At 53.2% G+C, this 24,979-nt stretch overlaps 1 protein-coding gene across 5 annotated transcripts in view; it reads right to left on the reverse strand.

Annotated features, from left to right (window-relative positions):
* Nucleotides 1–24,979, reverse strand: part of SULF2 (sulfatase 2) — a 105,422-nt gene that overhangs the window by 75,293 nt on the left and 5,150 nt on the right. For all 5 annotated transcript variants that reach the window (XM_069496384.1, XM_069496385.1, XM_069496383.1 and 2 more), the window contains exon 2: nucleotides 6,283–6,555. In XM_069496384.1, the coding sequence (XP_069352485.1) occupies nucleotides 6,283–6,457 (175 nt within the window). In that variant the 5' untranslated portion in view covers nucleotides 6,458–6,555. The remainder of the gene's footprint in view (nucleotides 1–6,282; nucleotides 6,556–24,979) is intronic.

Raw genomic sequence — 24,979 nt, forward strand, 5'->3', positions numbered from 1 at the left:
TTGGCACATACCGTTCCTCTGCAATGAATGCTCTTCCCCACAGATGCCCATAACTGGTTTCCTCACCTTCCCTGCTTGAATTTCCGCCATGCACCGAGGCCGCCATGTATACAACCACTGTGATTCTTCTCCCGCCTCCAGCTTGTTCTCCCGGCCTTGCTGTACTCTCCTCACCACTTTCCACTATCTTAGGGACTATGGATCTTATAGGTCTTGTTTAGTAACTCTTGCACTAGAACGTAAGCTCTATTTTGTTCCCCTTTGGATCTCCTGATAAATCAACGTGTCTGGGCCACAGCTGGAGCACACTGCTTCCGAGAGAGCCACGGGGGGCTGCCGTGAGCATCGCTCTGCCTGAACTGTACACCAGCTGCTCTGCTTCATTCTGGTAACAGCTCTCGAATTCTCCTTTAGGGACCCACCCTACCCCATTTGCAGTCCCCACGGTTCAAGCGAGGCTGGCCCCATCCCTGGCTCCAGGAAGGTGCACATGAACCCATCTGGCCAACCGTGGTGTTCCACCCTTCTGAACGGTTCATGGTTGACTAGATGTTCCAAGTGTCAGACCCAAAAGACTCACTTGGGGACTTTTACTAGTACTTGTTGGAGAGAGAAGCTCTCTTTCCACAGGGATGACTTCCTGTAGTGTTAATGTAGGTCTACAATACCAGGAGTGTCACATGGAGAGCTGGCCTGACAGTGAAGCCAACTTGGAAGAAAGCTGAGATCAGGGAGATGGAGAGACAGGTGACACCCAGAGATCAAGCTCCTGGATCCAACCACACCTGAAGCTCAAAATATACTTGGACTTTTTATTTACATGAGTCAAATAAATTCCTTTTGTGTTTCCTCAACCCTGCTTGAGTTGGGCTTCTGTCACTTGGAACTGAGAGAATCTAGACTGACAGAGAGTGGTTGTGACACATGTTTTTTAATATCCAATGGGATACTTGTTCCCACGGCATTTTTTTCCAGGTCCCCAACACCACCCTGGGTTGCCTTTTGCCAGCCATGATGGTGCAGCTCTTCACCAGACATGCAAGAGCGGCAGAACCACCACCCATGGCGGACAGGATTGACAAGTGTCACTCAAAATTGGGGACATCGGCATGCCCGGCTCACATCCCTGGTAGAGTGTGGCCGACAAGCTCAAATGACCGTGTCTGCTGGGAAGAGATTCTGCAGTGCCCCTGCTGTTCAGTGTGATGAGACACTTAGATTTCAAAATCACTTTTAAAAACTGTTGTAGATAAACAGCAATCTGCGGCACTGGAGCAGGCTGCACTCAAGGAAGCTGGCCTTAATGATCACCATCTCCATTTTATAGGTGAGTAAACTGAGGCACAGAGAGGTTAAGTAACTTTCCCAAGGCCACACCATCAGCAGCAGAGGCAGGATTTGAACCCAGCTGTCTGGTGAGACAGCTTTCACCCCTGCGCCTTTACTGGGAGTATTTTCACTGAAAGATGTCCTCAAAGGCAAAGAATTCTTTTGAAATGTGCACATTCGCTCCACCGTTCATCCAGTCTTGGGGGATGCACGCTTGAAATCTGACAACCCGAGGTGTTCACTAAACGGCACCTTATTTCCACCTGGTGTGGACACTCTAGGTAATGAGCGTGGAGAAGCCACCCCTGCTGTCCTGCGGTTTGGGGCCTGGCTGTGTCCTTAACCCTCTGACACGGGAAGCACCGTCACAGGCACCCATGTGAGCGGGGCTCCAATACTGAGTCCGCTGGAGAAAGTTCTTCCCTTCTCCCATCTCTATTCTGCTGATCGGGTCAGGAGAAGGTCTCAGGTAGGACTCCCGCACCTTTAACGCCTTTCTCAAAACTGCCATCACCTTGATCATAACAAAGACCTGGAGCCTCGTGGGAGGCGGCATCTCGCTGAAATTGAAAAACTGCTCAGTTTCATTGTGTTTGGTTTCGCAGAGAGCCTTTACCTAAGGCAACGGGCACTGGGTTTTCATTTACAGCCAGGATTTAAAGCTTCCTTTAAAAATAACACTTAAGCTTCAAAAGTAAGTCCATTCTTGTCCGTAAGACGAGATTAAAAAATCAAAACAAAAAGAAAATAGGGAAAAAAAACCCCCAAAATAAGTCTAGCTGAAGAAAATCTCAAGTGGTGATAGATGAGAACCGGGATGTTGCGAGAGTTCTCTCGCTCCAGGCCGGAACCACGTCTCACTCCTCGCGGTGTCTCGGAGCTGTGTGGGCCCCAGACGCTCACCCAGGGTCTGTCTGGGTTGAATTAAACCCTGGCAGAGCCCACTGGTTTCAAAGTCTTCCTGAACAAAGGACATCATGCAAACAAGACCTGGGCCCCCATGTGCTCCTCTCTCTTACCCTCCTGGAGAGGAAGGCCAGCCGGGAGCCCGATGGTCTCCAAGGGTCGTCCAAGCACATGAACACAGAGATTTTTCCCAACTGCCTTAAAAATGTATTGATTATTTAGGCCACTTACCAACTAATATGCCCCTGGAACCAGTTCCCCTGGGCATTTGACACTTCCAGACAACAACTCCGGGGCCAAATGCGTGCAGGGAAAGGAACATCGATTATACATGGCACGGCCTCCACCCCCCAGCCCTACAATCAGGAAGCCGTGTCCAGCACCAGGCCTCCCAACCAGACCCTAATTAGGATGGACGGCTGTTCTCCGCCCTGGGACTGGACGGAATCCTGGGATTATCTCAGTAGAGAAGTCTCCAGCCCAGAGAACTGTCAGAACTGCCGCACGGATGAGCAGAAAATAGCAGATGATAAATTTTTTAGGACCACCTTCTGCTTGCCAGTTGTAGCAGACTGTGAGATAATGTATTGGGCTTTTTTGGAACATGCATTATTGATCTGGGTCTGTCTAGTGGTTTATAAAAAGCCCATCATATCCCCGCTACCACCTTCCCGTCCCTCACCTCCTGCAAGAAGCCCGGCCTCCTTCACAAGCCAGTGCTACTCGCGAGGAAGGTCTGGCTGGTTTGTGGAGGGCAAGAGTGTAGGTGCTGGTCTGCGCCGTTTAGAGCTACTGGGTAGGAGCTGACAGATGCCACTGAACATCAGGGGCTCTAAACCCACCAGATCCACTTCCTGGAATTTATCTTTCAGAAACATTTGCTTGTGTGTGCAAAGAAAGATGTGTGTATACATTCCCAGCAACGGCGTCTGTAACAGTGAAAAGCCAACTCACACACACAGTAACATTCCAGAAAAACTCAACATCCATCCAGGCGTCAAGTGGAGCAGTGAACCCAGACCCAGCAGTCTGAACCCAGACCACAGGCTCTGGGTTCAAATCCTGTTTAACCACATCCTAGCTGCCTGACCTTGTACAAGTGGCTTAACTTCTCTGTGCCTCGGTTTCTCCAGATGTAAAATGGAGAGAACGCATCTCAGCCATGGTTTCTTTGCTCTTCTTTCTCCTGTGTCCACGTCTTGCCTGTTGCTCCTTCCTTATAACCGCATATCCTGCTGGTTTTATTCAAGAGTCACAGATGCAAAATTACAGTCAGATTCTCACATGAGGCTTAGCCAGACAAAGTCTCATTCCTAAGAGTAGGTGTTCAATCGCTCACCCGTTGGCTCAGGCCCCAAATCTAGGAGTTGCCCTTGGTTCTTCTCTTTTCCTTAACCCCAGCATCCAACCCACCCATCAGTTTATTTCCCAAACACATACCAAGTGGGACCAGGCCTCACCTCCCTGGTCTGAGCTCCGGTCATCACCTGCCTTGCCGCTGCGCTGGCCTCCTAATGGCCTCCCCATGCCTGCTCTCGCTCCCTGCAATCTGATTCCATCAGGGGTCCTGCTGGAACCTAAGTGGGGTCACGGCTTTCCTCTGCTTAAGGCCCCCTCCATCCATGCCGGTTTCACTAAGAATAACACTCAGATCCCTCCCACAGCCACAAGGCCCCGCGTGACCTGGCCCCTGTTGACTCCCCGGCCTCATCTCCCTCTACTCCCTGGTGCTCTTGCTGCTCCAACCCACCGAGCTCATTTCTACCACAGTGTCTCTGATCTCCTGTTCTTTCCACCAGGAATGATCCCTCCCCAGTCCCCCAGCGCCTGAACAGTGCCCTGCACAGAACGGATGCTCAATAAACATCTGCTGGACGGATGAAGGAACGTCCAGGCCATCGCGTATTCCCAGGCATAAGCACAACCGAAGCAGCTTCAGGGGCCGCACAAGTTGAGACCGAGGGGCTCTGAGGCCCAGGTGCTGCCTGCGAGTCCTCTCTGCAAACTTCTGCCAGAATCAACACTCACACCCTTACGGCCAAGGTCTGCAGACTCTCCATGGTCGTCAAATGTGGCTCATTCTAAATGCTGCTGCGAGATGGGTACCAGACGTGTCAAAGCGTCAGTGAAAGCTCTGGGCCCTGACTGCTTCCTGGCTGCAAATTCTTTTTGCGCTGATAAGCTCCCGAAGAAAAATCTATACTTGTGATCATTAATATTAAGCATTGCAAAGGACGACTTGGTTTTATATAAATCACCTTTTCTTGGAAGCTATAAGATGATTCAGGTTGCAAAGGTTTACCTAATAAAACTTTACATTTCTTGCCTCCAACAATATTCTGGTGCCCTTTGATAGTGGACAGAGGCCAAAGGCCCCCCTCCCCTGATGAACCACCGGCAGCCCTTACAACCACGAGAGCCTCCAAGACTGGCTCCACCCTCTCCCTCCAGCCTCATGTTCTACCTCCCTTCCCCAGGCTCCAGCCACATCTGCCTTCTTCGTCCTGCCTCAGGGCCTTTGCACATGCTGCTCCCCTGCCTGGAATGCTTTTCTCCAGCTTTTGCAATATGCCATAGTACTGTTTATGAGAAGGAAATCTAATTTATAGGAGAGGAAAATACATAAGGCTGTGGGCCGTCTGGTACAGTACTCACAAGTCATAAGCGGCCACTGAGCCCCTGGAAGGTGACCAGTCCTAACTGGGTGCCCTCAGTGTAAAATACATGCCAGATTTCAAAAACAATGTAAAAAATGTAAAATATCTCACAAATGACTTTTTCCATTGATTACATGTTGAGATGATAATAATTTGGGTATGTGTGGTCAAACAAAATATATTTTTCAAATTAATTTCACCAATTCCTTTTTTAAAAAATATAAAGTTACATATATCATTTGCCTTTGTGGCTTGCATTGTATTTCTATAGGACAGTGCTGGTGTAGGGTCTAATGTGGAAAACGGAACCCACAAAATCAGTGAATTCAAAGACAAGACACAAGATTAGGAGAAAGAAAGTTTATACCGAGAGGGGCCCCCAAAGGTGATCCAGAAATGGAAAGTGGAGTTTGACCCAGGGAATGGAGGTTCTGCTCTTGGTGGCCTCAGCTATGGAGTCTCGTCCTAGTGCTAGTGACAATATGGTGAGAAAAGCCTCATACAAATACAGGGACTCACAGCTCGGCTGGAGGAGCCCACGGTCTTGCTGAGGGGGGCAGGGGAGGAGTGGAGGATGGTTTACACGGAGAGCCAAGGATGCACCCAGGGAGGCTTGTGTGGGCAACGAAGGGAAGGTGCTGAGGCCCGGAGCTGGAGGAGCCTTGGGCACAGTGACACGAGTCCTGTCTCACCAGCCATTGGTGTAAATGGGCTAAACCCTGGTGAGGGTCCCTGTGCACACCTGCTCTCCCTGGAGCCTGCAGCACCGGGGGAAAGCAGCTCGGGGGTGGGGGTCACAGATACGTGTGTGTGCACACGCATACACGTGCGTGCACACGTGTGCATGCTCACATGAGGTGGTGTCTTCTCTTGTTCAGCGTCAGCTCAGATATCACCGCCTCCGAGAGCTCCTCCCTATCCCCAAGGAAAGTAGCACCAGTACCGCCCAGAATGTGGCTCGCTTTAATTCTCATTGTAGCATCTGTCCCTTCGTCAAATTATCTCTCTTCCCTCATTATCTTGCCGACTACCTGTCTTGCTCTGTGAGAGTAGAGATCATAACCGTCTTATCATGGAAGTTCCAGGCCCTAGAAAATGGCCTGGTACACAGTGGGCATTTGATAGAAATTGGGTGAAAACAAGGGATTGGTCTTAGCATCTCTTCTCCTTAACGCTTAGGAGGAATCCCGGGACGGTTCTGTATTAAGGACAAGGTTGGTGCCCCCTAACCTTGAGGGCCTGGCTGCGAACCCACACTGGTGGACAGCTCGTGTCTTGGTTTAAGTCCGCTCAGGAGTGGCTACAAAGCCGCCTGCGTCAGAGGCCTTGGCCCCAGCCTGGTGACCCTGCGCTGTGGGCCGAGGTGGCTCGCGGGGGACAGGGGACTCACCCAGCTCGACATCCTGGTCGTCCGTCAGCACCAGGATGATGTTGGGGCGGATGTTCCTGCGGTCCCTCTGAAACCTGCCTTTCAGGCGGTGGTGCGACAGGAAGGCCGCGCTGCCGTCCAGCAGCGAGAACACGGCGGCAGAGAGCAGGCAGAGCCGGAGGCCGCCCGGGGCCATCTTATCTTCTCACCAATCTGGTGCCGCTTTCGGGAGGCAGGAGTCTGCAGTCGGGTTTTGCGGATTTTTCTTTTCCCTCTTCCCTATTCACTCGCGATCTAGAGGAGGAGGAAAAGAATCAGGCCAATGTTTATGTCAAAGCTGCCCGACGGCTCGTCCCCGCATAATGATGTGCGCCGTGGCCACACGAACAATAAGCGTCTCTTTGCACAGGGGTAGCCACAGCTCAGCGAAACCCAGCTCGGCCCAAGTTAGGACACTATTTATAATTTGCTCGGTCAATAGACTGGCAGAGAAGCCTTCTGTGACCACAGAATTTCTTTCCTCGATCTGGCGATTCTCTGACGGGCTGGTGGCAGCTCGAGACTCGAGTCAGATAATCAGCCTGTCCCTGAACAATCCGCCCGATTCAACAGACAAATCACCCCCAGAGGAAGGGATGGCGGCGGCCCAAACCAAGGAGCAAACGCTTCTGGTCCCTCCCTGCGGGCGGCACCGTGGGCTGCAGAGGTGAGCAGGGGTGACGCCAGCTCCCCAGCTGCTGGGGGAGGGAGGGGGGCTGTGGACAAGCACTGGGGGCCGGACACGGCACCCGCCTGGGGCTGGACTCCCGTGTTTCAGTCCCAGACCCTCCACTCACTGGCTCAGTTTCCCCGAGAGCAAGCCAGCGAGGAACCTCAATGTCCCCATGAACAAAACGGGGGGATGTGGTGTCGCAAGAGCTCAGCCCAAGGGAGATGTGTGAACGCCCCCTGTCAACAGACCTCGTAACAAAGATTATTTTTGTTAGTTTAAATTTCAGAATAAACAAATGGCAAAAGAGAAGATTGAGGGCCAAGGGTGGAAGTAGAAGCACTGTCACTTGTCACTGTGACCTCAGTTATTCCCTGGCCCCAGGTCAGACAGGGTCACAGCAAAGGTGGGTGAGGGGAGGCGGGGACGGCGAATCTTAGCTTGAACAGGTCTCTTTGCTCTCTGCAGTCATTTTTTAACTTCTCGAGGAAATGAGCCTTCAAGTCCTGTCCAGATATAGACTTTTGGTCTCATTTATTTAAAACAAGAGAGCGAGAGAGCGAGAGCACAAGAACTGCAGACATGCTGGGAGGAAACCAGGGGCCTTGGGGTCAGGCTGTGTCACTGTGACCTTGAAGGGGTCTGTTTGTCCCTGCCGTCCATGGGGAACCCCGGCCACCACCCCAAAGTCACGGCTCAGGGACTCAGCAAGGGCTGCAGGTTCCACAGGGGGATGGGCTGGGGACTGCAATAGCTACCTGAGGCGTCTCCCTGCCTGCCCCCCGACCCCCAGCCACCCTCCATGGGTCACCAAGGAGGAGCAGGCCACTCTGGTTGTCTGGGCAGTGCTGTCGTTGAAAAGGCCCAGGAAGGGTCCCTCCTGCTCCATCCTCCAACCTGTGTTGTGTGCCGGGAAGCCCATGTCTGTCTCTGGCTCCTGGCTGGGAGGCTGCAAAGGGGCAGGAGGTGGGAACCAACGTCTTTGTTCTCCCTCCCCAGCATGCAGTGGCTCCCCAGTGCCTTCACCTCTGCGTGTGGCCACAGCCCCTGCCGGGACCCCTCCCAGCTCTAGCTTCCCCCAGTCCTGGGTCCCCTCTCCCTCCTCTTGCCCCAACAAGTCCAGGGATGGTGAGGGCTCCTCCTTGCTGCTAGTTCCCGGGGGCTGCATCATTCCTTGCTTGCTCCCTTAACCCCACCTGATCTCTGAAAACGGAGCCTTCACTCGGCAGTTCCGGCTATCCCAGGAGGACCCCAATTTACTCCACTCGGGGCCTCACACGGTCCTGTTTCCACGTCGGCCTGTCTCGCTCTGGCATCTCCCTTGGGAGCAGGAGGCAGGCTCCACACGGCACCTCCCTCCCATGGCCTCAGACAGGACATCTATGCAGAGAGCCGAGGCGACAGTCCCAGTATCCCACGAGCTGGGGACGCACTCGACGTAGAGAGTCTGACACAAGAACTGTGAGGTTCACGGGACCAGGGGGCAAACACCGACTCTCAATCTCCTCATCCGCTAAAACACACACCTCCTGACGGCCCGAGTCCCCGCAGCCACTGCTTACTGGGCTCCTGTCCTGTGCCCCGCCTTGTGATGGCTAAGAGCACGGGCTTTGGCGCTACTTGCTGAGTGACCCTCGACTAGGGACCTTTGTGCCTCAGTTTCCTCACCTATGAAATGGGTGTGAAGGATTCAGCGTGTTAATGCAGTGCTGAGCCTTTACACGGTACTAACCAGAACACACATCTCACGGTGTAAACTGTCATTAGACTGTCACTACTGTGGCAGTGGCTGTGTCCTCCATCAGGCGCTCCTGCAGGATCTGCTTCAGTCTCCACAGCAGTCCTCTCCCGCAGGTTCTATTTTTAGCCCCATTTTACAGTTGAGAAAACTGAGGCTTCATCGCTGTCCTAAGACCACCAGAGAGAGGACAGGGTTTGAACTCCGAGCCTGGCTGCTCCTCACCACGAAACGCAGGTTTCCCACCTCCTTCCACGAAGCACCGTAGTCCCAACTCCTGCCCAGCCCTTCAACGATCATTTGCTTAAGATGCTTCTTTCAATGGCCTCATGTTTAAATAAAAACACAAATACGTATTTTGGAGAAAGACAACTTTCTATGCAAAGATAAACGGAGAATGGTGATCCCCTTGCCGTCAAGTCAAGCTCGTCACAAAGAAAGCTGCACAGTGGAACTCGATTCAAACAGCTTCCCGGGCTCCGAGCCTGAGCCCCAGGCTTGCCCCTTCTGCGTTTCCACACTCCCTTTTTCCGGGAGATTAGCAGGTGTGGAAAGGAGTCGAAGCACATTAGCACGATCCCCAGACGAGATGTTCTGCTGGTGGTAATGCGAGGCCGAGAGAGAGCTGAAAAGGAGACGTGCTCCAGCCAGGGATGCTTTGTGCTTTGCACGTGAACTGTGGGTGCACGACCAGCTCACTAAAACGCATATCCATGCTCCTCCCGATGGACAGACACGGGGTGATAAAATATGGAGAGAATTTCCCAGGGATGCCCTACAAATAGCAACCCTCTTAAACCAGAACTAAACAGAGCCACTGCTCACCGAGAGCCTGCAGAGCTCCAGCCTCCGCTCTGAGCAGTTTACAGGAATCACCTCATTGAATATTCACACCCACCCACTTTATGGATGAGGAAGCTGAGGCGCAGAGAGTTAAAATCACTTTCCCACGATCCCATGGGTAGGGGAGAGGCAGAGAAGCGGTTCTGACCCAGTCTGGCTGGATTTGGCTCACTCAACCAGAAGTCCCCAGAAGGGGATCTTTGAGCGAGTTCCTAAGCGTCTTCCAGCCTCAGTTTTCTCATCTGCCAAATGCAGCAGCAGGCAGCCCGGCGCCCTCAGGGGGCCGTTTTGGCTCTGGGCCTGTGAGGCGAAGGTGCAGGGGGCCTGGGAGAGGCACCTGTGCTGGGAGCCCTGGGCCAGGTGGGGATGGAGGAGGGGACGCGGTCAGTGCCCTCCGTTCCTGGCTCCCGGGCTGGTCTCGGCGCACCCCCCACTCCCGGGCGGCGATCACCCGCCGGCCAGGACGCGCTTCCTCTGGATGGAAGTCAAAGCTCTGCCACCAGAAGCCGGAGAATAACAGCAGCTAATTATTTCATCAGATCGAGTCATCGGTGGGTCGATGCTTGATGAATTCCCCTGGCTCAGGCTTCTCCTGGCCTTGTGCCAGCCTCTCTCCGGATGCCGAAGAAATCAATTAAAAATGACACAAGGGATTCTGCCTCCATTTTTTTCCTTCTTGGTAAAATATTCAAAGTGGCTGAACTGATGGAGCATCCAGGGAATCCGTGCACTTGCTGACCAACGCTCTGTCCTACCGCGGCCGACACCTGCCATTCCCGCCAGCTCCTTCCAACGTCCGCCCACTCCTTTGCATCTGGAGTCTTCTCACGGACCACGGCAAAGGGGCCCCAGCCCGGGGAGATGTCTCTGGAAACACCCGATGTCCCAAGAATTCAGACACGTCAATCCTACTTCTGCATTTATCTGCAGAGAGCAGCGGGTTTCAGGGTGCCTGACGCCCCTGGGCGCCACACACCACAGCTGTGGACAAACACCCAGGACTTCACCCAGGCCTGTCTGGAAAGGCCCAGAAGGGCTGTTTTCTCTGAGGATCCCCAAATCCAACAGGGGAGCAGAAAGGAGTCTGGGAATGATCAGCTGAGACGCTGGGAGAGGAGGAAGTGGCAAGAGCCAGAACAAGGTGCTGTCAGACAGGAAAACGCCCGTGAGAGGTGGGGACAAAGGAAATCGTGGGGTGTGCGGACGTGCCCTGCGTGCTGGGGCCAGAGCCCCGCAACAGACCCAGGGACCCTCCCAGGTGGTCCAGAGAGCCTGACCACTTATTTCTTCCTTCATTTGCTTTACAAATATCAAGGGCCTCCTATGCGTACGGCTGTGTCCGCTGGCAGGATCATCCTGCCCGGGTTATAACAGCAGCCTCCTAACTGGTTTCCCTGCTTCCAGCTCACCCCCTTCTCTCAAGCAACCGAAAGGATCCTGTTAAAACCAAAGCAGGAGCCTGTCTTCCTCCACCAAAAAGCCTTCAAGGGCTTTCATCTCATGCAGAATAAAACCCAAAAACCCTCCAAAGGGCTTACAAGATCCTACACAATCTGCCCATCACCTCTCTGACCTTGTCACCTTCCTCTCTCCCTCGCTCACTTGGCTCCAGCCACGTGGTCTCCTCCAACTGTTTCTCCAATGAGCTAGGCACATCCCCACCCCAGGGCCTTTGCACTTGCTCTTCCTGCCGCCTGGAGCCTTCATCCAGATATCTTCATGGCCCCTTCCTCACCTCCTTCAGGTCTTTGCTCAGATTTCACCTTTGCAGGTTAAAATCGCAACGTCTGCCCTCCCCAGCAGCACGTACCACCTCCAATACCTAGCTGTTTTACGTGGTTATTTCTCTGTGGGTCCCCTCCACCTGAATGTCAGCTCTCTGAGGGCAGATTTTTGCCAGCTTTGTTCACATCTGTATCCTCAACACCTAAAACAGTGCTTGGGACATCACAGGCCTCCAAAATATTTCATGACTTAGCAAAGAATTTTGCCCCTCCTCCTGGCAACAGCGCCTAGTTCTGCTCTGAGGCCACTGGAGCTTTCATTCGCCTTGTGTGCGATTTGACTGCAGGGCGGAACACGGGACCCAGGTGGAGCCCATCAGCAGTTCCATCCTTCAAGCTCCAGTGACCTGGGTCTGGCCAATGAGAGAGAGGGAGGCCCAGAGGATCCAGGAGGCTGTGCTGGGTCTGACGGCAGCCGCCCATAGCAGGGGACCGAGAGAGGATGCTGGTGACAACTGACACCTGGCTGAACCAAGCTGCATCTTGCAGCCAGTTACCAGCTCAAGTAAGTGTCCTGTGTAGCTTAAGCTAGTCCGAGTGAGGGATGTCATTTGCAACAGGAAGCACCCAGACCAACACAGGAAACACCCTGAAAGCATACTAATGAATAACAGCTAAAATCATGGGCCTTGCACAATTCTAAGCACTTTCCCTATGTTAACTCAGGTCACCCTTACAAAAACATTATGAGCTAGGATGCGTCATTTACAGACGCTGAGGCATGGACAGGCCCTAGAGCTTGCCCCATGTTGTGCGGCCTGGGTGCTGAAGACAGTCCCTCAGGCCCTTCCCTTCCCCCCTTCTCCCCACTCTTCCCTGTGCCCCGGGAGGTTCACTGCAGGGCACCGCATCAGGGGGCTCCGGCTCCTGGTGGCTCCTGGCTGGGTTTGGGCGAGGGAGACGCCCCCAGGGGAAGGGAGGGTGGGAGGAGAGAGGGGTCAGGAGCTTCCCAGGTGCCCTCCCTGCCAGGCTGCTGGGAGCTAACCACCTCCGTAGCTCCACTGAGGGTCACAGCTCCTGTGGGCGGCCCTTCCCAGGTCCCACTGAGTGCTGTCCACTGTCTCCAGCCCCAGAGATCTGGATCATTCATTTTCTCTCGCTCTCACCTCTGTTGGAGGGCACTGTCTGATTCTGGAAGGGCCCCTCGCTGACAAAGCAAGCGAGCACAGCACGGCTATTTGCACCTGGACATTCTGACCCCAGATCCCACCCTGCTGATACCCACACTCACTTGGAAACGAGACTGTGGTTAAGCGTGTTGCACAAACAGGAAGAAGAAAGGGGAAACTGCTGGCCTGGGTGCAGTCAGAGAGGGCTGCCCGGAGGAGTAATTACAGCGTAAACTTTGAGACACCTAAATAGCGATGAAGTTCTGAAGAATCCACAGGTTTAGATGGCCCCTGAAGAAGAGGGTAGAGGGCAGGTGCTTTAGGCAGGGGAAATGGCTCGAGCAAAGAGTGGGCAGAGGGAACAGAGGGTGCAGGAGGGAGGACGAGAGCCCCTGTAACCTGTGGGCTACAGCCTCTCCCTGTCCCCCACCTAGGTCCAGGCCTTCTGCTCTTGGAATTCCAGCTCAAGGCAGAGAACCAAGCCAACTCTTAAGAGCAGTCAGGGGACAAGAGAAGGGAACTTTAGAGGGAGGGGCAAAGATCAGGTTTCAAGACAAGCGCTCAGGACAGGGAAAGGAAATCAGGACATAAAGAAAAGGGCAGAAAGCAGGCCCCAAACCCAGGCCTTGGAGACCCAGCTGCCTGCATAACCACCGAGGCACCAAGAAACTCCTGAAGGCTCCGCGCCAGGCAGAGCTCTTGGCACTGTGGATAAACCAGTGGAAAAAAAAAAAAGTCTCTTCCCTCTCGGAAATCATATTCTAGGGGGTCAATACATCAAAGCTGGAGTTGAAAGGCCCCAGCCAAAGTGACAAGGGTCAGAGGACAGGACTGGAAATACCGGCACACCACAGACGAACGGTTAGAACAGGGTGGCGGGTTGCAGTCGACGCTCAGAGCAAGTCTAGAAACAGTAAAGTTGGGAAGCCGAGCATCAAAATGTTTCACGTGTCAAGTGGACGGATGTTTGAGAGGCCACGTAATTCACACCCTCCAACTCCTGGGCACCTGCCACGTGCCCGGTACCATCTTGAAGAAAAAGGACAGACAGAAATCTCTTCTCTCGTGGAGCCCAAAACACACTTGGGGAAAGGCAGTGGGGAACACGCCGAGTACGGGGTGAGCTGGGGTCTGGAGCCGGGCGTCTGGGTTTGAATCTCAGCTCCACCACCTACTAGATGTTGGGCAAGTAATTGAACCTCTGATGGTCTCCTGTCTTCATCTGCAAAGGGAGGAAGGAACTGCACTTGCCTGACAGAGCTGTGAGGATGAAATGGCTTCATCCTTGGTCTGTAAGGTTCAAATGAGGCCCCGGCTCCAGAGCGCCAAGGCCAGACCCTGGGATCCAGGCCTGAGCCTTCCCACGCCCCTGCCTCCGGGACTGGCCAAGAGGAGGTGCCCACTCTTTCCAACTGGCCACCTCATTCCATGTCATTCCAATGTGAGGACTGGGGAAGAGTCTGACACCGTCTTGCTGCATGTAGGGTCAGGAGTGACGCCAACACACAGAGGAGAGCAGTGCTGTGAACAGTATGTACTTGGGTCTTGATCGCATCTGACACCTGGATCCAGCCTCGCCTGAAGGAGGCAGATGAACTTCTGGGTTCTTTGCTTCAGGCCCAATAAATTCCTCTTTCTCTTTCCACCAGTTTGAGCTGTTTTCTTTCTTTTTAGGTCAACTTCCTCACGCTTTGACTCTTTAGGGACATGAGTCAAATTCCCTTTTTTATTAGGCCACTCCAACTTGCTTTTTCTGTCGCTTCCAACCAAATGAGCCCAAATGGGAGAGCAGGCTGGAGGCGGAGGGTCGGCTCAGGGCCTTCCCAGCCACCCTGTGCCTCTGTGTACCCGGCAACCTCACGGCTCAGCCTGCCAGCTGCAGCCAGGCCTCCTGGGCCTGTGCCCAACTGTCCTCATCCTTCTTTGTCAACTGATAAGAGAAGGTGGTGTGGGAAGGCGGCAGGAGCGTGGGTGTGGGAGTCACGAATTCTGGTCCTGACTCAGCCGCTCTGGTTGTGACTCAGGCCTCAGTTTCCTCATCTGTCAAGAAAAACAGACTGTTCCCGGGGCACAGCCTTAAAGACTGGGATGGGTGGAGTCTGGGAAGGTGGAGAGGGCACCTTCCCTGCCCCCCCCACCCCCGCTCCCACTTCCAGAGCATTTATCACAACTTGTGATTCCTCTACTTACTCTTCTGTCTGGCTTTTTATTTTGTAGGGGGTCAGCTCTCCCCCTGGCAGGGCGGCCCCCTTCCCACTTGCCCCCCAGGCCCCAGCTCCTGGCACAGTCTAGGTGCTAACTCTGCCAGTTAGTCAACAGGTATTTCCTGAGCACCTACTACGCACCGGGCCCTATGTATGCGCTGGGATCCAGAGAGCAGTCCAGGCACAGGAAACAGCAAGCGCGACTACCCTGAGGTAGGAACTCGCCTGGGTGTCTGAGGAGCACACAGTGGGCAGGTGTGGCTGGGCGGAGCCAAGTGACAGGGACTGGGGCTTCCAGCCCAGGGGCGACGTGACATGACGGAGACTTTAACAGAGCCTCTGGCTGTGCGAGGAGAGCAGACCGCAGGGCGTGAGGGTGGAAGCAGGGAAGGGGGGGGAGACAGATTCTGGATATTGTTGAACGAATAAATGAATGAATGCCTGCATGGTGGGAAAACTGGCATTTGCCGAATGCTCCAATTATTATCTAATAGCACTGTGTAACAATTTACCCCCAAACTTACTGGTGGCATAAAATCTTTTTTTTTATATGCTCAGAGGCTCGTGATCAGGAATTTGAACAGGGCACAACGGGGATGGCTGGTCTCTGCTTTATAGTGTCCGAGGCCACAGCTGAAAAGTTGGGGACTCGGCTCATCTGGGGGCTGCTGCTGGCAGTCGGCTGGGAGCTCAGGACGGGACTGCTGGGTGGGCGCCTACGTGTGGCCTCAGTGCGGCCTTGGCGCAGTAGTGGGGTCCAAAACCCAGTGTCCCAGTGATCCAGGGGGAGCTGCCCCATCTTTTCCGCTGTCCCTGAGGGCTCCTCCACCACACGCTCTTGGTTACCAGCGATACGCGAGCCCGGCCAGATTCAAGCGGAAGCAGACCCCACCTCTCCACAGAGGGGCTTCAGGGTCACACTGCTGATGAACACCAGGGCGCCTCGTGGCCATCCTGGAAACACAGCTGGCCCTGCCAGTCACAGGGGCCGGCAGGCAGGGGGAGCATGCGGGCCTCTCCCCGCAGCCATCGTCCCCCCAGGAAGTGAAACACCATCTGACTCAGACTCCACCCGTCCACATCTGCCAGGGTCGGGAGTTTGTGCCCACACCCATTTCAAAGATTCCCTGAGCCTTGGGAAGTCCTGGGGTGACTTAGTCTCCCCCAAGCCCATTCTCCCTTCTCATGTGACCCCAAGGGGTTAGAGCCATGACGTCAGGGTCCAGGGTGCTCTTGGGGAGCAGGACGACTTGTCCTGGGTGTGAGAGTTGCAGCAACAACCTCTCCTCTTCATTCCAGAGGATACATTTTCCCAGTTCTATTTGCACTGAAAACGTTCATTTCGTCCTGCTTTTTAAAGAACTCTCCCCTCCTTATTTTTAAGTAGAAAGGAAGCCACTTAACAAACCCAGAAAAAACAACAGAAGGCTCGGATCTCACTTGGGGAACTGGCTCTAACTCCCCCTCCCAGGCCTGCCCCTCTGCTGACGTGTGAAATTATTCAACTCGGGCTTGGGCCCCTCAGCCCCAAGCTCAGGGCCACTGTCACCATGGAAGCCGTCCTGCAGTTCAAGAGGGGAAGCCGAGTCCCTGGGCACACGTCCTAGTGTGAAGGAGCCATTCTCACCAGGCGGCCACTGTCAGTGGCAGGAAGGGGGTGATGACACCCGGGAGACTTAAAGCGGGGGGCAGGGGCGCTGGGCTCCAGGGCCAGGCTCGGGAAGGCCGTTAGCAAGGCCTGGCTGGGCGCGGGACTTACAAACGTCTCCCAGCCTGCCAGAACTCTGCCTGAGACAACACAGCTTCTCCGTCTGGCCCAGAATCAACTGCTGGAGTTTTTACAGGCAGCGTCCAGGACAGGGGCTTTGGCATGCAGCAAACGGTCCCATTCGCTCTAAAAGGCATGACCCAGCCAACCTTCGCCCCTGCTCCACCCTGCGCGCCGGGTCTCAGAAGGTCTGCCTGCCCATCGCACTCTTCTGGTGCTAGACTTACCCTTCAGTTCACTCTCTCTCTTACTGCAGTCAATTTGTTTAGAAAGCAGTCTCTTCCGGGGGGAATGAGTCGCACCTGTCCTAACTTAGGGTCCCTCAACCGTGGCACTACTGACATGTCGGGCCAGATTCTCCCCCGTGGGGCTGCGCTGTGCATCCCAGCAGGTGTAGCAGCATCCCTGGCCTCTATCCATTAGATGCAAGTGGTGCCCTCCCCCAGCTGTGACAATGAAAAATGTCTCCAGACATTGTGAAATGTCCCCTGGGGGCAAGACAGGCCCCCCTCCTGAGAACCGCTGCCTTAAACAGATGGCAACACTAAAAAAAACAGGCAATGACATTGTGGTTACATTCTTGTTTGTCAAGGGCTCTGAGCTTTTCCTTATAATGGGAGCAGGACTGCTTGAAGACTGTGAAGAACGGGTTAATGGGACTCCCCTTGGTGACTCAGAAGGCCTGAAACAGGGCAGAAAAGGGACCTGCTCATGATGAGGTTCAATGTCATTTATGGCCCTGCACAGACTGCTGAAATAGACCGCTGCGTCCCACCCACTGGGAACCGTGCCTCGATCCAGGCAGGGGGACCAGGCCAGTGCAGTCCAGTGGGCTGGCCCAAGGCCTGGAGAGACACGCCCATCTGTAGTGGCCCTTGTCTAAAGCAGGGACAAAACTCAAATGCCTGCAAGGGTCAGGCAGGAGACTTGAGTGAGTAAAGTGGCCTGGATTTAGGTTAGGAGAGAGGGTGAGGCCGGGACTACACTCGAGACACCGTTTCCAAAGTAAAAACATTCAACTCATTTTAAACACCAGGCAACCCCCCTCTGGACCTTGGCCTGGGAGCTGTGTGCAACCCTTCAAAACCATCTGATCTTTTCTGAGCACCTACTACGTGCCAAGCTCCGAGTAGGATGCTGGGAAACAGCAGTGGACACGAGGTAGGCCAGGCCTCTGTCCCCCAAGAGCTGACATCCTGGTCGAGGAGACAGACAATTAATGAATGAAGGTGAATTTCAAATTGTCTTAAGAGCTTTGAAAGAAGTTGTCATGTGACAGGATAAAGAGTAAATTGGGGGAGGCTTCTCAGAGGAGGTGACATTTGAGCTGAGACCAGAGGTACCTGAGAAGACAGTTGTGGGCGAATTGTTTCCTTTACCTTTTGTTTTTTTTGGGACAAAGTCTCGCTTTGTCACCTTGGCTAGAGTGTGCAGTGGTGTCATCATGGTTCACTATAACCTCCAACCCCTGGGCTCAAGTAATCCTCCTGCCTCAGCCTCCCAGAGTGCTAGGATTATAGGCATGAGCCACTGTACCTGGCATGCGAAATGCCTTCTAAGCAAAAGAAGAGGTAAGTGCAAAGGCCCTGTGGTGGGAACGAGCAGACTGAAGACCAGCATGGCAGGTCAGGCACGATTGTGGCAGCCTGGCCCAGGAGAGGCTGGACCCACCTTGCCCCAGCCCACGCCTGCTGGGCAGGCCACACCTGCTGTCCTCCCTCAGTGTTTAGGGAAGTGGGAATCAGATACTGAACTTCCCACCTCTGTTCTTTGTTCCTTTGTCTCAGCTGTGGACAAAAGCTTCCTGGCAGTGAGTTACAAAGTTATTTCTGCAAAAGGCCTTTGGCCAAAAGCAATAAAGTTGGACTTGAACAGAGTCATTATTCATGCCTAATTGTGGGCTGGTTCTCGGTGTAGACTGCCCCAGTGCAGACTGATAATTCCACCTTTTTAACCCCACACTTTCTCACCCTGTTTAGCCCCACAGAACATGTATTCATGTTTTCAGAGATTGTAGTTTCCTCCAGAAAGAACATAAAAGGAATAAAAGAATATTTTGACTGCCTGGTATTAATAATCCAATTATTTCTTCCCTTTCCACTCAATCCGCAGCCGTGTGCACCGTCCCCACCCAGCATGTCCCTGCTATTAGGCGATGAGCTTCTCATTAGCTCACCTTGGAAACGGCCGACGCTCGCAATTACAGAAGTGTGTACTCGCTGGTGGGGGAAGGAGTCTGAAGCGACTTTTACCGAGTAACCGGCTACACTGGGAGACGCCAGTGGAGAGCATTTGGAAGACAGGTCCACTTCCAACCCGGGTGCGCTGTGCGGTCTAATTAGCAGCTGGCAATAGACCACCAAGCGGGAGGAAGCCCGGGTCAGGGGCTCGGTGAGTTGGGCTCAGTTTCTCCGCCTGGTGGCCTCCTACACCAGGGGACTCACTGGGTGTCGCCAGGCGTGGGGGGTGGGCTGCCAGTGTCCGCGGCAGGGCGGGCTCTGGGGAGGTGGGAGCACACGCAGTGTGACCGGCGTGTTCTTCCTGCTGCGACTGTTCCTCCTTCCAGGAGCCCGTGGCACGTCACCCCCGTCTTCCCGATGACACGAGCCACGGCAGGGACTCGGCTTTGCCCCATACAGTGAGCAGTGGCTTCCAGATCCCAGCAGCACCCGAACTACGGGGGCCGCTGGCCTAGAGAAGCTGCCATGCAGACACGGGGGTTCTGCTTATATCAGATTTGAAAAAGTTCATTCACTCATTCATTTCAAAATGTTAACAGCCTGCCAGGGGCACAGTCACTGATGCAGGGGCTGCGCAGAGATTTCTCATGTTTTTTGTCCATCCAGCATTCCGGTCCCCTTCTTTTGACAACAGCACCCCAAGTTTCTTTTGAGGACTCTCCTCTGCCAAGATGCCCCCATCCTCTCTGCCAAGGGGTGACCATGTGCCCACGGGCAGCCAATCAGACTCTCGCACTGTGCCCCCAACTCTCAAATGAGGTGTCAAGGACAGAAAGAAGAAGGGGTGCATCTGTCCAGTGGAACAGAACCCCCTTCAGGAGGCTGCCAGCAACTTGTGCTCTGAGGTGCCCAGGGCATCCTGGGTTCCTGCCCTTTCCTAAGCCTGGTCCTCCGGCCTTTCTACTGACTCTCTGAACCTCCCCATAGTCTCCCAGTAAACCCTGTTTGAGCTTGAGGTAGTGAGAATTGGTGTCTGCTCCTTGCAATCTGCAGTGAATTACTGTGGTGGACTCCGAAAAGAAAAGACGCTGCCTGGTATTCACACCTTCACATGTCTCTGCCCCATGACACCGGGCTGACTCAGTGACCTACCTGGACCGAGAGAAGGTAGCAGAAGTGACGCTGTGCCGGTTTGGGGGTTAAGACTTAAGAAGGCCTGGCAGCTTTCATTTTTGTACTCTCAGAAGTCAGGCAGCCCTGAGCACGCCATGCTGTGAGGAAGCCCAAGCAGCCAAGGGGAGGGCCCCCGGGGAGGAGAATAACTGAGCTCCCATCTGGTGACCAGCAAGAGCTGCTGGCCATGAGCGGAGCCATTTTGGACTTGTAGCTGATGTCGCATGAAGCAGAACTACCCGGTCAACCCACAGAATCCTTAGAAATAAAACGTCATTACTTTACACCACTGAGTTTGGGGCGATTTGTTACCCGGCAGAAACACAGCCCAAGAACCTTGAGTGACACTGATCAGAGCCCAACAGGAATGTCACCAACGACCAATGATGAGTCAAGACTTTTGGTCTCCTGGGCCAATGAACATTTGGAGGAGAACATAACTCATTCATTCCTTCAGTCATTCATTCAAACAGCCAGTAAGCTGAGCACTGAGGGGACAAAGATGGATGAGTTTAAAGGGCACCCCACACAGTGCCTCAGTTTCAAGGGATGACAATAGGCCCTGCTTAAAAGGGTTGCTGTGATGATTAAATGCTTGGCAAAAAGTACTCGGTAGATACCAGATTTTATTATCAGGACACACTTGCAATGCACCGTCCCTAGCAGTGCAGCCATCTGGGACGAACAGAGTGCTGTACAGGAGATAAACTCAAGTGCCCACGTGGGCCAGGCAGGGAACGTAAATGGGGGACGTGGACCCACAAGAAAAACCCACCCTCTCTTCTCTCCAGCTCTCATTTTATCACTTTTGATAGAGGCATAAGAATGGAGAAATATTGCTCCACAATGAGAAAAACAGCAGGGCAGTGTGATGACAAAAGTCAAGTGAGTCGGGCGAGGTGGCTCACGCCTGTAATCCTAGCACTTTGGGAGGCCGAGGTGGGAGGATCACTAGAGCTCAGGATCTGGAGACCAGGCTGAGCAAGAGCGAGACCCCATCTCTACGAAAAATAGAAAAACTAGCCAGGTGTGGTGGCGTGCACCTGTAGTCCCAGCTACTTGGGAGGCCGAGGCAGGAGGATCGCTTGAACCCAGCAGTGTGAGGTTACAGTGAGCTATGATGACGCCACAGCACTCTAGCCAGGGTGACAGAGCAAGACTCTGTCTCAAAAAGAAAAAAAAAAGTCCACTGAACCTGGTCACAATCTCAGGCAATGGGGAATGGTGGGGACTGTGGCACACTGGAGAACACATGACCAGTGGGAATAGGTGCCCCGTGTGGCCAGGTATGTCCCACATCTCCTCATTTTTCAGGAGAAGCTGAAAACCCTAATTTTTAAAATGTGAAATCTCATGATTGTTAAAAATCTGACAACTTTCTAAAAGTTTCAATATAGCATGAAGATCAAACATTTCTGTGAGCGGAAGACGGCCCCTGGTTAGCCAGCCTGCAAAGTCCTATTCTAACAGGATGGTAGAGCAAGGGGAAACTTCTTTGTGCCTCACTTTTCCTCATCTGTAAAGTGGGGGTTGGAAGATTCCCGATCACTGAGTTGTTATACATTCAAATCCAGTAAATGTGAGCTTTCAGGAGCATGGGCGGGGCGGGGAGGCGGGGCGGGGAGGAGGTGAAAGAGGTTGGTCTCCTGGGCTGTGACAGCTGCTCTTTCAAGAGGGGACAATTTGGGGGAAGGGAGTTGTCTTTCCGAAGGCACATGCAGAAATCTTCGGCCCAAGTGCCCTCATTAGAACATCACACCATCAAACTTGAAGATTAGCTTTTACATCCCAGGTGGCCCAAGAGCCATCAGAAGTGGAATGCAGGGCTTGGGGTCCTTGCTGTGGCACAAAGGGTATGATCCCTCTCCTGCCAGCGATGATAGCACAAAATCCCAGCTCTAGCTCCCCAGTGCTGGCGACTGTGTGAAACTATACCCCCCACCCCCACTTTGCTTTCTGCAAATGACAAGCAGGTTTTGATTTCCTTGCCTTCAAGCAAATACTAGATTCAGATCTGCCTGTAGATTTCTAAGCCTCCTTCCTTCCTTGCTTCCTTCATTCAAAAAATATTTACTGAGCACCTACAGAGTGCAGGGCCTAGTTCTAGGTGCCAGGGATACAGTGGTGAATGAGACAGACAAGATCCCTGCAACCACAGAACTGACTTTTAGAGAAGGGAGAGAGGACAAAGGACAAATAAGTAAACTGAGATAATTGCAGAGAGTGAGAAGTCCTATAAATATAAAACAGAGTATCCTTCTAGGTATTCTGGCATTAATAAGAGGTAACATTTGAGCTGAGACCTGAAGGGTCAGAAGGATCCAGGCCCTTTCCTAGTGTTTGGTTTAGAGGTGAGTACAAAACTCAACCCTGGGCCAATGAAACAAAGCAGTCTGCTGGGGTGGGGTGTTCTTGGAAAGATTTTGCTCTCTGATTAAAGGAAAGACAGCAAGGAGGATTTTACTCTCTGATCAAAAGAGAATCAGCAAGGAGTCCTGCTCTATATTCCCATTTGGTAAGGGAATGTGGTGTCTGGAGCTGGGGCAGCCACATTGAGATGAAGAGGCAACAAGACCAAAGACATGGTGAGACAGAGAAAAAGAGACTAGAAAGATCCTAGGTTCCTGGATGACATTGTTGTGCTGAAAAACTAACCTCTGGATTCCCCTGCTTTGGACTTTCTGTTATGTGACAATTAAATGTTTCTGTTGCATAAGCTATTCATCCAGGAATTTGATTCCTCACAGTTATTGCACCTCGATTCACATTCAAATGATTAGGACTCTAAGCTACTGAGAATCCTAGTAGGCTTTCCTGTTCTCTGAGATATCCAGGTAAGTGGGCGGCAGTCAGAATTGTGGGCAGTGTCTGTCTCTGGAGCAGGCCAGAAATGCAGCTTTCCAAAAGTGAGCATGAACATCTCCTGAACATCTGTGGGCGAATAGCGTTTTCAATCTCTCTTCTAAAAGCTCCACTTCTCTGGCTACTGGGGTGGGTCAAGTCAGCCGCTGGGAGCCTGACTGTGAGCCAATAAGAAAAGCTGTTGGCAACATTCTTCCCCTAACACATCTGGCTTCCACCTGGCCAAATACATCTTCAGTGCTGTTCGTGGTCCCTAGGGATGGCCCCGTCTACCAACTCACACACACAAGCCCTCTGAATTTGGGATAGAATTTGTCTATGTTTCAAGCTGTGCCCAGGTGTGCAAAGCAGTGGGCCAGGCCTTTTGTAAATTGCAGCTCCACGGCAGAGGCCAGGGCCACTGGGCAACGTGTATTTTGGAATCCTATTAAGAGACCGTGGAGAATTCAAAACATTCTGGTCGGAGAGAATTCCAAGAAGTCCTGGTCTGGACCGGAGGAGAAGCTCTGAAGGCCATGCCAACAGCTGTTCTACTGAGAAGGCATCGCGCTGCCTGCAAGACCCGGGATCTCGCACGACCTTAAGCAATTCCCAAGGGCATCTGTTGCAGCGTGAAGAATATTTAGTTCTGTCTGCTGATCACTGAGCAACGAGGAGACGGACAAGGGGAGGCTCAGCCTGAGCCTTCAGGAACTTCTCAGAAACGTCAGAGGTAAGCATGTGGGATGTGCTAAAAATATTCATCAAATAGATTCACGACAGGCTTTGGGAGAGCGGGGGCGGGGGGGGGGGCCGCACCAGAAAACAAAACACATTCTCTCTGGATGACCATGTCCAGTTTCACGGCTTAAAATAACAACAATGTGCTGAGGACTCTCCCAAACTTAGGTTCCAGCCCCAACGGGCTGCAGACACGTCCCTCCACCACCCACGGAGCTCCAGACCTCCAGCGGGGTGTCCTCTCAAACCCACCATCTCCACGGCGGAATTCCAGATCCTCCTCCCCCACAAATCTTCTGAGTCTTCCCCGTTTAGGAGTCACCATGTGCCAGGCTGCCTCGTCATCTTCGATTCCTTGGCACGGCAGACATGTGGGGCTGGATCACTTTGTTGTGGGGCCGTCCCGTACGTTGCGGGTTCAGCAGCAGCCCTGGCCTCTGCCGACCAGATGCCAGTACCAACCCTCCCCAGTTGTGACAGCCAAAAAAACATCTCCAGACATTGCTAAGGTTTCCTGGGAGGCAAAATCGCCCTCAGTTGGGAATCACAGCTCTTGCTCTCATGCTGAAATCCAATCCACCAGAAAGTCCTGCCAGCTCTACCTCCAAAATCTATCTCCAGTCCACCCACTTCACTCTGTCTCCACTGGCACCACCACCGGCCAGGCCACTCGCAGCTCCCACCCAGCATGACGGTGGCCTCATCTTGGTGTCCCAGCTTCCACGTGCAAAGCATCCGGCTCACAGCAACCGCCAAGGCCTTTTGAAAACACGAATCATCTTGTTGGCTAACTTAAAACCCTCCGATGGTTTTCTGTTTCATTTAAAATAAAGTCTGAATTTCTCACCTTGGACCACCCTTCCCCACTCACTACATTCTCCCTCACCCCATGACTTGACTTCTATTTGCATATTCAACAGGTGTCTTGGACAGGTGCCTCCTCTCCACCTCTGGGCCTTTGCACTGGCTGTTCCCTCTATCTGGAATGCTCTTCCCCCAGATCTTCCCAAGGCTGGCTCCTTTCTAAAATCCAGGTCGCAGCTCAAAGGTCATGTGCTCAGAGAGGCCTCCCCTGACCACCTGCCTAACGCTGCTGCCCCACCCCATCATGCAGCCATCTTGCATGGCATCATTATTTCCACCACAGAGCTCTTTGCTTTCTGAAGGAGCCTTGTTCACAGACTTGTCTGCTTGCGTGTTATCTGCTGCCCATCCTGCAGAAGGCAAGTTCCAGGAGCACAGGGCTCTCTCATTTGTCCCAGTGACGACCACGCAGTAGATGCTCAATAAACACGTGTACGCTGATGAATAAGAAGAGTGCCCCCTTAACCTCTACGGCAGTTTATCAAGCACCTTTATGTCCCTGATCTCATTCAGAGCATTTCCCCTGCCTCCCAGCAGCCCCTGCACTAGGCAGGAAGACAAGATGCACACACTCAGGGCCCCTTTTCCAAACCGTCCTGCTGATGTGCGACATACACAGGTGCCCTGTTGCATTTCTTTCTCTCTCTCTCTCCCCAAGGCTGGAGTACAGTGGTCTGATCATAGCTCACAGCAGCCTCAAACTCCTGGGCTCAAGCAATCCTTCTGCCTCAGCCTCCTGCGTAGCTGGGGCTACAGGTACACAC

This window comes from Eulemur rufifrons, chromosome 20, assembly GCF_041146395.1.
Source record: "Eulemur rufifrons isolate Redbay chromosome 20, OSU_ERuf_1, whole genome shotgun sequence".
Classification (NCBI taxonomy): Eukaryota; Metazoa; Chordata; class Mammalia; order Primates; family Lemuridae; genus Eulemur; species Eulemur rufifrons.